Genomic DNA, 12,619 nt, shown 5'->3' with positions numbered 1-12,619 from the left:
TGGTATGGGGGGGGGCTGCTTGACTTCTGCACAGACTCGGGTGTTAGGCCACGATGCCGCCCTGAGGCGACGCACGCCATCAGCGAGTCGACAGGATGCAGAGCTGAGACGGGCTTGCCCAGGTGACGTGGCATTCGGATGGGCACCACCTTGCTTGCAACTTGTTTGGCTTCCCTACAAAATGCTGTTGCTGTCTCTATGTTTTTGCACATGCATGCATACCTTGTACTTCTAATGGCTATTTCGGACATCATGAATGCGCAGCGTGATACAAATGATGAAAAAAGGGTGACACTTAAGTCCAAAGCTGTCTTGGCCCATCAACAAACGGCTCCGCGGCTCGGTTCTCACAGTTATGACTCCGGTACCTTGAAAACAGCTTTAGCAGTTCGTCGATGAAAATAACCGGTATGCTTAGAACGAATACCGTCTTCCAGTCTGTGAAGTCCGTGGGCAACAATACGTCCCAGGGTTTCGCGCTCGCGGCGACGTCAGCGTCCACGCCGAGTGGGGTGATGCCGAACAGCGACGCTAAGAACGGAATGTACATAATCGTGAGGTGGAGTGCTATGGAAGAGCAAATGGCTGCAATAAGCCATTTGTTTGTCGAAGGCCGGCTTACGACAAGCGATTGATTCTCACTAAGCGCGTTCAACGCATTCAGCATCTCGACAAGGACCAGAATCGATAACGCGATGGCGCGTGCCGTCTGTGGGTTCGCCAGAACTGCACACTTGGCATTGCTCATGTCCCTGCAGGTGGTGGATGAGGCGAGGTCGGCCAAGGTAAACCCGTTCGTCAGAAACCACCAGACAAACCCGGCAACGGTCGCTAAGCCAACATAGACGCCAACAGCCATGTAGCGAAAGAAAAGCCACCCGTCGACAATGGGTTCATCCACTCGCCGTGGCGCCTGTTCCATGATGTCTGGGTCGGCGGCGTTGAACCCCAGAGCGGTCGCTGGAAGCCCATCCGTGACGAGATTCACCCACAGAAGTTGAATTGGCGAGAGTGCTTCTGGGAGGCCAAACAGTCCCGTAGCCAGCACGCAGGCTACCTCGCCAATGTTGCTGCTAATCAAATAGCGGATAAATTGCTTTGTGTTGTTGAAAATAGTGCGACCCTCACGCACCGCTTCCACAACGGTGGCGAAATTGTCATCTGCCAGCACCATCTTGCTTGCCGCCTTCGCAACCTCTGTCCCGGAGCCCATTGCAATACCAATGTCAGCCTTCTTCAGCGCCGGAGAGTCGTTCACCCCGTCCCCTGTCATCGCACAAATGAGCTTCTCTTCTTGCAAAAGATCCACCAGCTGCATCTTATGGGAGGGGTCGGTACGACTGAAGAGCACAGCATTCCGCACCGCCGCCCGTTTCTGTGCCGGAGTCATCTCATCTAGTTCGTAGCCAGTAAAGCTCAACCCCTTTGCCGGCCCATCTGACATGAGCCCGATGCGGCGGCACACAGCCTCTGCCGTCTCTTTTTTGTCACCAGTTATGACAATGACACGGATTCCCGCCGTCCGACAGTTTGCGATTGCATCTGCCACCTCCTTCCGAGGTGGATCCAACATTCCGCAGACGCCCACAAAGGTGAGGTCGCTCTCGATCGCTTCGAACTTCGCGGGGTCAGACAGGTCTAGTTGTTTCGGGTCGGGGATAGGCCGAAACGCAAAGGCGATGCATCGGAGGGCATCCTCCGTACTCGACATGCGATCGATCTTTGCCGTAAGGGTGCTCACCAATTTCGGCGTCAGAGGTGAAGTGTGGCCATCCTTAAACATGATCCGAGTGCAACGCTTAAGAATCTCTTCCGGTGCACCTTTCAGAAACAGAGTGTGAACGCGTGAGTCGGCGGTAGACGTGCAGCACACGCTCATCAACTTGCGAGCGCGCGTGAATTCCAGCGTCGCCTTCTTCTGCCACAGCTTCCTTTTCGCTGATTTACACTGATCGACAGGCAAATACGCAGCTGCAACTCCATCTCGCGCCGCACTGTGGTACAGCTTTTCACTCATAACCAAAAGCGCCGCTTCGGTAGCGTCGCCAACCCTTTCCACCTCTGCCGAGTGCGGGCCACTGATTAGCGCTGCGTCATTGCATAAAGTCGCAATTGTGGTCACCATGTCTAATGCAGCGTCCTTACCAAGTACGTCGCCGGCTAGAGAACCATTCTGCGAAACAGCGGAAGTCACAATGTTGAGCTTCGAGTCATGGATGCCATACTCACACGCTTTACCGGACGGCTCCATCGTGACCATCTCTGAGACAGTCATCATGTTTGTTGTTAGTGTTCCTGTTTTATCAGAGCAGATTACAGTGCACCGGCCAAGCGTTTCGACGCTCGGTAGATCGCGCACTAGAGCGTTACACCGCGCCATCTTGCGTGCACCCAGCGCGAGACACGTTGTGACCACTGCAGGAAGACCTTCAGGAATCGCAGCCACGGCCAAAGCCACGGCGACCTTCAGTGAATGCACAGTCGGTTGAATATAGTGCTCAAACCACGAACCCTCTGCATCTGGCTTTCGGTGTTTGAGCCCGTACAGGAGGTTAACAGCAAACACAAGAAGACATATGTAACCGATGGTCGTTGACAACAAAACACCGAACTCGTCCAGCTTCCGCTGCAGCGGTGTTTTTCTCTCTTCTTGCTCCCGCACACCACGCTCAATTAGGCCCACTTCAGTCGATGTGCCGGTGCGCACAACAACGCCGCGAGCCTTACCATACACAACAGCCGTACCGCGGTACACCATGCTCGACGGGAACCGGTCTCGCCTGCCACGAACTGACTCGACTTGCTTCATTGCTTCCACTGACTCACCGTTCAAAATTGACTGATCCACGCGGAGCGTGGTGCTTTCGAACATTAGCAGTCGAATGTCTGCGGGAACACGATCTCCAACAGCTACCTCGACAATATCACCAGGAACGAGATTTTCTGCGAGAACCGTCTGCGTGACGCCGTTCCGAACAGCAACAGCCGTCTCAGGAACAAAATCTTTCAAGGCGTCGATTGCCTTACTCGCTCGGTCTTCTTGCCATACACCTACGAGTGCATTGAGCGTCAGAATCAGTAAAATGATAAACGGCTCAATAAGGTCCATTACGTTGTTTTCTAGCACCGCCGTACAGAAGCTTACAAACGCGGCAAGAAGTAATATGCGTACTAGTGTATCATCAAATTGGGCAGCAATTAGCTTCCAGAGAGCTACTGAGGGCTCCTCTGGGAACTTGTTCTTGCCGAATTCGTGAAGGCGCCTCTCAGCTTCATCCTGAGAAAGGCCACACGCTTCTTTGACTTCAAGTTGTGCGCAAACTTCGCTACCGTTCATCGAAGCCGGCTCATCCGGCAGTAGTAGTTTGCTCATTTTCGCACCTCTTCTTTTCTTTTTCCCTTCCCCTTCGAAAAAAGCTGTTAGAAATAGCTCTTTCAATTTTTCACTGTGAGCACTAGGTACAACCGGTGCGGCGACAAAACGATGAAGCCGGGGGAAAATATAGCATCCAGCCGAAGAATAAAAAAGGCGAAGGTGAAAAGGGCAGCATCCGCATACGACCGGACCATAATGCACGAACTCTTTCTAACTCTTCTATACTCAAAACCTTACGATTTGCGTGGAAAAGGGCCCTAGCCTGCTATTCCCGCGTAGTATATCCACTACCTGCAGCGCAGAAAAAGCGGCTCCTGAAGATTTCGCCGCTTTAAAGTCGAGATTCAGTCGCTCGACCCACGCAGATGCCGTTGAACTTCCCATTTTTCTCTTACCCAATCAAGCCGTACGTAGCGAAAAATCAGGAGGTAAGCGAGAAAATGATCAAACGCTAAGAATGACTCCCGTCTATGACGTACACACACAGCAAATGCTCACTAGAAAGCATCCTGAGTTAGGCATCTTCCTGCAAGAGCAGTAGTGACTTTGAATACCTCCTCGTCAATTGATTTTTTTGACAAATTCTTTCTTCCCTTTATCATCGCAGTATCTTTATCGGCACGAAAAAGGACACAATCACATGGAATCGCTTACCTAAGGGCAAGTGGTGGACGGAGAAAAAAAACAACCCTTCAGAAAAGTGAGCAGATGCGCGCAAAATTTTTTTGATTTGTATATATTGCTCAACAAACAGAGCTTCTTACTCGTTGAGCAGAAACGATTGATACGTGTTCCTCGACAAAAGCGACTTATAGGCAATATACATTAGCTTCCAGACCTTCTCCGATACGAGAAATATTCCCCCTTTCAGCTCTTCCGCTGAGTAAAAATCAACAGGCTGAAGCCTTCCTAGAGAAATTCAACGCGAGCTGGAGGGCATGAGGAGAAAAAGAGGTTCAGTGAAATAGGGGCTAAATATTGACTGACAGACCTCCACTCAGAGCCAACTATATGAAATCACCATCAACCACAACTAGAAAGAAAATTCCCTTACACACCAGTCTTCAAATGTTTCGAGAAGGCCGTTCGACATTATCGGATATGAAAAGCACACAAAAATCAAGTTGCCAGCTAACCTATAAAGATTGCGATTTCTCCTCATTCCTCTCATACATGGCATGCGAGGTCTTTGAACCAACCAGAAGAAGTGAATCAACAAAAAAAATCTGGAAAAAATTAAAGCACCGTCAATGCGCCGCTGTGACACCGCGCCACAGTTTAAGCTCCCTTGCCTCTCAGTTAGGCACAATGCACCATGCCGAAAGGCAGCGCCATAGTTACCAACAATCCGTTTGGGCTGAAGAGAACATGGGAATGGAAGACACAGCCAATAAAAGAGCATCTCCCACTAGTATAAGAGAACACTACGTAAGCGTGAAAAAATCTCATGCTCAGTTAACAAAAAGGTCACCTCATCGAACTTTCAAACTCTTGCGTTTCAGGAAAATCTTCCCCATACGCATCTGCTCTGCTTCAATGTCGACGTAGCCATTATAAGGCATCGCTAGGATCTCACCTATAGGAAAACCCTTCATCGACAAGGATTCGCATGCACAATGCGAGATGCCATCCGAAAACGGATCAGTTAGTAGACTGCCAGCCCTGCCATGAAGGGACACCACCAGCGCCCAGGTAACGAGAAACATAACAAAAAGGGTAACAATCCCCCCTCCTTCCCACACAAGCCCGCTGATACAGAGCCATTCGTAAGCATATAACCATCACTGTCGGAGTTCAAAATGCCTTTCTTGCTACTCTCAAATGAGCTGCCTACGCTAGCCATCTAAGCCAAGCACCTCTAAGTGGCCCAAAAGCAGCAAAGTCAGCGGCTCTCTACACCATCATTCATGTTAGAGCACCACCGATCTTGCGTGCCGGTGCCCCACGAGTTCTGCCATAGAAGCAGGCTTCAAGAGCTAATCCAACGCTATTCGAAGATGCCCTCACCTCCAGGCAGCACATGCTATTCACCAATAACCTATTAGACAAGAGCAAGTGACCTTCTGGCACTCTGCCCACGAACCCGCTTACAGATAATATAGCGCCTGAATCAAACGGCCTTCTTGAAGCAGCCGGCGAAAAATGTATAACAAAGAACCGATACAGCTAAGATAAGGTACACCAAAGCAAAGCCCAACAAAAAAAAACGTTCAAAAAGCCATCGCGAAAAGAAAAAACCCAACGACAGTAAGGACACCTTTCGACACATAGCCTACCCAATCTCTGCTAGCCAATTCATGTAATCTTTGGCAGGGCAAGTGTGGATCGCAACATTCTACTAGTAGCATTCAGTTTCATATCATATCACTGGCGAAATGCACAGATGCCTTCTATTTTCTTTTTCAATGCAGCAACCCAGCCCATGGGCAGTAGGGTGCGAACAAATCGATTCCCATGCACAGCTATGACCACTAAGGGTACGTGAAAGCAATGAGAGAAGCGAGAAAAAAAAAACCGGCCTTCCTTAACTATAACTGAAACACAACAATACAAGTTGCACAGATCGAGTTTCACGATATTTCTGGGAACGATTCCAAGAACTATACCTTTGTGATAGTCGTTCTTCTCTGTCAAAGGCTTCAAAACCTACAGAGAAGTCCCCGGCCAGAGTTAATAGATCACCACGATACAAGAACCAATCATTCTTAGCTGCTTCATTAGGATTCCTAGACATGACCTCCTCTCGACGAATGAAGCAGCGCACTTGCAACTAACGTAGCAACATGAGTCTTAAAGCTTCGTTCTTTTCAGCCTGAGCAACGATACCGGGCCACAAGTAAAGACAAGATCTTCTGCTTCAAGGACGACCCAGACAGCAACAACAAGGTGTAAGCTCAAGGGCTACAACGCATCCGATGTGAGAATCAGCTCACCAAGCCAGTTTCCTAAAGAGAAGTAGCCCCGGGTAGTCGCAGTTGATCTCAGTGCAGTATAAGCTATGATAGCCGGAGAAACAGGATGCGTCTACTTGCCCCGTAAGCGCAAACAGAGGCGCCACGACCACTCCAGCCTGAAGCACTGAAGTTGACGCAGAAACATGTCCGAAGCCCATTTCGCGATCACTGAAGCTGCCTGCGTGTGCTCTTTCCAACCAACAGATAATTGAGTTTGTGCTGTCGAGAAGTGCCCCCCCGGCGCTTCAACTTCCGCCGTTGCGGGTGAACGTGAGGTGTGCTGTCGTGGCCAGACGTCTGCTTACGGGGGAGGAGCTCAACCGTGCAAGGTTAGAGCGTGTCGGGTAATGTAGGGTGCGCTTGCCAATCGGACAGCAGAGCTCGATGCGTTTTTTGCCCCGCCAGATGGGGGCGGAGGTGAACCGGAGGCCCGGCTCGCCGACCAGGCTGCACGGCACCGGACACGCGTGGACGCCACCTTGTGTGCGGGATGGTGACTCTACCTCTCCCCCTGCGTTTCCCACCGTCTCTCCTGCACACGCATGAGTGCTCTGCACGCAAACGGTGGATACCCGGTGAAGCAGCGAAGCCCTCTCGCCCTCCACGCCACCATCACCTTTCACACAATAGTTTCGGGGAAAAAAACGATCTGTATTGACCCCTACATCCAACCATCACTGTGAACCATGTCCTTGGACATTAAACATTCGAAGGCAGAAGAGGTGCGGCAATGCATCGAGAACCTGGGACGCCTCAGGGAGATGGGGGCCGTCGACGAGGAAACGTTTCGTGCCAGGGCGAGTGTGCTGATGGAGGTGATGGAGAGAGCAGTCACCGAGGGGAGCGCGGGCGACCAGGGACGTATTGTGAGCACCATCGAGTTCGACTCCGAGTGTAAAATCTATCCCTGGAAGGTCCCCATGCGACAGGTGGAACGCGCACGGACTAGGATACTGAAGGAGATCGACGAGGACGAGACGGAAGAGCGGATTCGACAGAGCTTTATCGTCCGGGCACGATTCCGTTCGCTGACCCCGGTGGAAACGATGCTGGCAGCATACACCATCTTCTCGGGAGACCGGGATAAGGCCACACTGGAACTCACCCACCTGATGGTACATGTCCCATCCTTCCAGCAAACGGTCTACCACAACTGGCACCTGGCAAAGCGCCTCTACGGGGACTTCGCCGACACGTATGCCGAGCGCATCTTGCGTCTGGAATACCCGCTGTTCCCGACAAGGGAACTGGACCAGGAGAACTATTACCTGCTCGAGCGTGCAGCGACAGGGCTACAAGGAGGGGGCGACCAGCCGTCGGACATGGACAGCGAAGCGGCGAAGTTGCTCCGGGCAACGAAGCCACTGATCATCCTGGGAGGAGGCTACGCACCCATTTACGGTCCGGACGGACAGCGGATGGCGGCAGCCGACTACACAGCGCTGGAGCAACGGATGGACCAGCTCCAGAAGCAGATGGAGGCGTACGCCAAGCACTCGCAGAGCCTGAGCCAGCCACGTGAACCGCCACAGCAGCCCGCACGGAAGAGCGGGGGGTACCGCAGCCGAGGGGCGCGCCAGCCGCCACCGCAGATCATGTGGCATGGCGGTGGGGCGGAGCCCAACGAGCCGGCCAGCGCGGTACGGGACAAGGCCGACCCAAGTACAAAAAACTGAGAAGGCCTTTCCGGGACGAAGACAGCGTCCCGAAGAAGGGCCGGCCCTCCACAGAGGAACTGTGGGGTGGGGACTTGCGCGCGGGGAAGACGCCCAACAGGGAACTGGACGCGATTCTTCAGCGCTACCTCCCACCAGGGAAAGTACTACCGTGCGACACGTTGCCTAACCTAACTCAGCAGCACATCGCGCGCATTCAGGACTCGGTGCGGAAGCACGGGGTCCTTTACTTTCCCCTCTTTATCCGGCACCACTGGATTGCGGGGGTGCTGACACGGGCCGAGGGTAAGCGCACCTACGCGCTCACGGTCTTTGATTCCGCCCCGTCGGACCCTGTACAACGCGACTTGCGTCGGGGTCTGCAGGCGATGTGGCCACGCCTTGCTATCCACAACGGATACTGCGCGAGACAGGCTCGCGGCAGTGAGGACTGTGGGCTGTACATGGTGGCGTCGTTCTTCTCCCACCACTACGCCTGCCCCATCGGCGATGCCTCCACCCTGCCGGGCCGACTGCGCCGCTTCCTCATCCGCGCTACGCAGGAGAGGATGTCCGCCGAGACCTTTACGGCGGCCATGCGGAAGGAGCTGGAGCAGCGGCCATCACCCGCCCCCCCATCCACCACGGCGCCCCGACAGGAGGAGCCAGAGCTGGAGGGCGGCCACGCGTGGAGTGTCGAGGAGCTGATAGAGGCGCACGACGCGGCCGCCACAGCCGCCGCGCGGCGCAAACTGCGCTACATGCTCACGGCATCGGCGCTCGCGAACTTCGCGGACGGCGCACACTGGTCCTTCGCCGTGGAGGCGATGTGCAGGCGCGCCAGAGCGTACGGATTCGATGCCGGCAAACCCGCCGACGTGGCGGACGCCCTGGTGCGCATGGGCTTCTCTGTGCACCCGTATGGAAAACCGACGCGCAACGGGAAGGCCCGCCTGCTGGACGAGTCCGCGCTGTCCGACACATCGAAGCACTTCCTGATCGTGCAGGGAGTCGCGCACGCTGGCCTGCCGCGGTGCCTCAGAGGAGGCTGGGTGTTCCAACTCGGGGCGCGGTTCACAGGAACGGCGTCGGCGCGCGAGGGAGCATATGAGGGCCACTATGCGGTGACGGCGAAACCGCGCGAGGCGACGGTCGGCGTGTACACGGTGGCGCCTCCGCGGGCAGCCGAGGCAGCGGAGCAGGCAGAGGACTCGCGCACGTTGGCAGCGCCAACGGTCGGCCGGCAGGCCGCGGAAGCTGGCGCCCCGAGGGGCACCCACGCGAAGGACCCCTTCCTGGCGGACGCGGGGCGAGCAGAGGAGGACGGGCTGAGCGCCACGCCGCCCGACACGGCGCCCGGAGAACTTCTCCATGAGCAGCACGCGGCGCTCTACGGAGAGACGGCGCTCCCCTAAAAACGGGGACGGCAGGCGAGCTGGGGGGCGCGCCTGCCCACGAGGGTGGTACATCTACCCGGACAGGCCCCCACACGTCAGCGCGGTGGCATGGGCCGCGGTGTCGCCGGAGGTCCGCGCGGGCCACATACGCTGGCTGCGAGAACTGCGGTCGATGCCGAGCGACCTGCTGGACTGCGACCTGGCAAAGGCGGTCATCCACCTGATCGTGCGAGCGGCTCGGGCGCGGAACTGGCAGTGGTCTACCATCTCCAAGGCCCTGGCGTCCGTCAAGGGCGCGCTGCTGAACCTCCCCCTGTACACAAACCAGGCGGACGGATACGATTTATCGACCTCACCGGAGTTCCGGGCGGCGGCCACCGCGGCGAGGCGCTTCGAGAGGGAGTCGGAGACGCACCCACCCGCCCCGCTGCGGGTGGAGGAGATGCAGAGGGCCTACAGGGAGCTCTGCCGCACCCACCCGCGCGCCGCGCTCTTCCTGAAGCTGGCGTGGCACTGCGCCGCACGAGCGGGCGACCTGGGGACACTCCTGACAAAGGACGTGCACATCTCCGCACTCTCGGAGAGCTCGCCGACGGCCTCAGTGAGTATCACGATCCGCTATGGAAAGGGTGCGAGGTTCCGCGGGCCCTATGCGATAGGGACGCGATTGCAGCGAGAGGACGCGGCCCTGCTGCTGAAGCTGGTGAGGAGCCGAGGCCCAACGCAGCGCCTGTTTGCGGACGTGACGAGCCTCCGCGATCAGGTGCGAGCAGCGCTGCGCCGCGTGAACCCTGCGGCGGCCCTCCCATCCATCCGGAAGGGTGCCGCACGTCACCTGGCAGCGAACGGCGTATCCGAGGCGGACCTCATGCGGATCACCGGCCACACGCGAGCGGACACGCTCAAGCGGTACCTGGGCTATGGCCTCCAGCCAACGAAGGAGGCCGTTGCCGCGCAGGAAAGCGCCGCGCAAGTCCTCCTAGGATTGACCAGCTAGGATGGGAGGCACCGACGGCGAAGAGCCTGGGGGTGTCGGACGCGGAGCTGTATGCGGAGACGCGCCGCATGCAGGGGCTGCCACCGGTGGCGACGCTGCCCGACGCGCGGCAGTGGCCCCTGCACCTGAAGCGCACCACGCCGCTGGACCTGGCGGCCGTGCGGGAAATGCCCACGGCGCACAGCCGCACGAAGCGGTTCCTGGAGCAGGCCATCCAATACATGAACCCGAGGCGGTTCGTGGGCCTGCGCACTTCACGCACGGTGAAGACGGCGTCCCTGCCGCTCGCGGACGTTCTGAGAGCGGTGGAGATGGGGAAGTTCGAGCGTTGCGACTGGCAACCTCGCCACCCAGCCTCGCGCCGGCCGCTGCCGGAGGGCGTGCGCGGGGTGAACACGTTCTCTGTCCCAGAGATGAAAGGCCGACGACGGCTGATCACCGAGCCGCACCTCAACGCCCTGGTCTCGAAGCAGGAGCTGCCGAAGGTGGAGCATCCGACCCGCCAGTGGCGGCGCCAGGAGCTCCGCTACGCGCGGTACATGTTCCAGCTCGACTTTGTGGCGTTCTACGACGCCATCCCCTTGCCGGAGGAGATGCGGAACACGTTTGTGTTCCGCGCACGCGACCATGTCCTCTACCGGTGCTGCACGCTGCCCACCGGCGCACGATGGAGCGTAGCGGTGGGGCAGGCGGTGACATGGACGATCGTGGACATCGACACACCAGTGACGGTCTTCACCATGATCGACAACATGCTCATCGCGGCGCGCGAGGGGCAGGAGCGTGCGTTTCTATCCGCGGTGCGGCGCATCCTAGCCCGCATCCGGACGGCGAACCTCCTCACCTCCCCGGATCGAGAGACCGTGGCGGCCATGTCGGACGAGGAGCTGCTATCCTTGGCACGGGCCGACAACACGTTCCTGGGAGAGGACTTCCATTGGAACGGGAGCGAGCGGGTGGTACGCAACGCGCTCAAGACGGTGGCCAAGTTGAAACTGGCGCTCCGAGCGACGCGCTTCTCATGCCGGTCTTTCGCGTCCCTGGCGTCGCTGGTCATGTACGCCATGCACACGACGCGCCTGAACCCGGCGGAGGCGTTCCCCTTGCAGCAGGCGTGCCGAGCCATGTTTCGGCTCGTGGACCGCGGCCGGGATTGGGACGACGAGGTGCCCTATGTGGGGTCGAACGTCCTCGCGTGCCTCCAATCGGTCGGCGGACGCCTGGTCGAGAACGAGTGGTGGACGATCGCGGACAGGACCGCGGCCAGCTACGAGGATGGCACGTACGACGCCATCTGCTTCACGGACGCGTCGGCCGACGGGTGGGGAGCGGTGGTGCGGTACGCGAACGGCACCACCGACGCCCTGCAGCAGAGGTGGGTCACGGACTTGCACCCGAAAGGTCGCGTCGGCGAAGGCCCGCCACGCACGCGGGTGCCGGACCCGCTGCCGAACGATGAATACTTCACCGCCAAGCACTCGGCGCACGCGGAGCCACGGGCCGCGATGCTGTGCCTGCAGTACCTGATGGCGCACGGGCTGGTCGCGAGAAGGGGCCCGATCATGCGCATGGCGGTGGTCACGGACCACTTTGCGATTGTGCGGGCGCAGCGGAAGCACAACGGCTTCGGCGGCATCGGCAGAGGGTACTGCCTGAACCGCCTGTACGCGTACACGACAGCCCTCTACTTTACCGAGCGCGTGCGGGTGGTGTTCTTTTACATCGCCGGCCAGGTCAACCCCGCGGATGAGCTATCACGCAATTTCGCCGACGACGGCGGTACGACACGGGGGTGACGCGGCGCGCTGCCGACAACCTGGCGGTGCCTTTTCTGCGAAACACGTATTCCCCGTTATGCGAGCAGGCGCGCGGATCGCCGCCCACGATTCTCGCAACGGGGCGGGTGGATGGGGGCGGCATGGTCCCCCCTTCCCCCTCACGTTCGCCCGCAACGGGGCCCCAGCACCCCTGATGGGGAGTTTGTTCCCCGGCCAGCGTTCCCTTACCGCGGAGAGGACAGCGGCTACCGGCGCGTCCACCAGGAAGAAGCGACTGCGGGGGTTGTGACGGGCAGCTGTGACGGGGCCATTCTCCTCCGCAGCACGCACACGCCGCACTCAGCGGAGAGAACGCGGAACGGAGTACACTCCACACGATGGGCAAGCACGGCTACGGGGGACGAGGGCTGGTCCTGGCCAGAAGTCTGCTTACAGGAGAAATGAGACCCGCGAGCGCAGCGA

The 12,619-nt window shown here is 57.8% G+C and overlaps 2 protein-coding genes across 2 annotated transcripts; one reads left to right on the top strand and one right to left on the bottom strand.

Annotated features, from left to right (window-relative positions):
- Nucleotides 1–295: 295 nt before the first annotated feature.
- LSCM1_07390 (uncharacterized protein) lies at nucleotides 296–3,373 on the bottom strand (the record flags this gene model as incomplete). Its single annotated transcript, XM_067324762.1, has 1 exon — nucleotides 296–3,373. One exon carries the CDS (start codon nucleotides 3,371–3,373, stop codon nucleotides 296–298), a length of 3,078 nt encoding a protein of 1,025 aa, XP_067181369.1.
- A 6,117-nt stretch (nucleotides 3,374–9,490) lies between these two features.
- LSCM1_07389 (uncharacterized protein) lies at nucleotides 9,491–12,175 on the top strand (the record flags this gene model as incomplete). Its single annotated transcript, XM_067324761.1, has 1 exon — nucleotides 9,491–12,175. One exon carries the CDS (start codon nucleotides 9,491–9,493, stop codon nucleotides 12,173–12,175), a length of 2,685 nt encoding a protein of 894 aa, XP_067181368.1.
- Nucleotides 12,176–12,619: the final 444 nt, after the last annotated feature.

Source organism: Leishmania martiniquensis, chromosome 4 (assembly GCF_017916325.1).
Source record: "Leishmania martiniquensis isolate LSCM1 chromosome 4, whole genome shotgun sequence".
Classification (NCBI taxonomy): Eukaryota; Euglenozoa; class Kinetoplastea; order Trypanosomatida; family Trypanosomatidae; genus Leishmania; species Leishmania martiniquensis.
The sequence above is the reverse complement of the archived record's forward strand: the minus strand, read 5'-3'. Positions and strand labels throughout refer to the sequence as shown.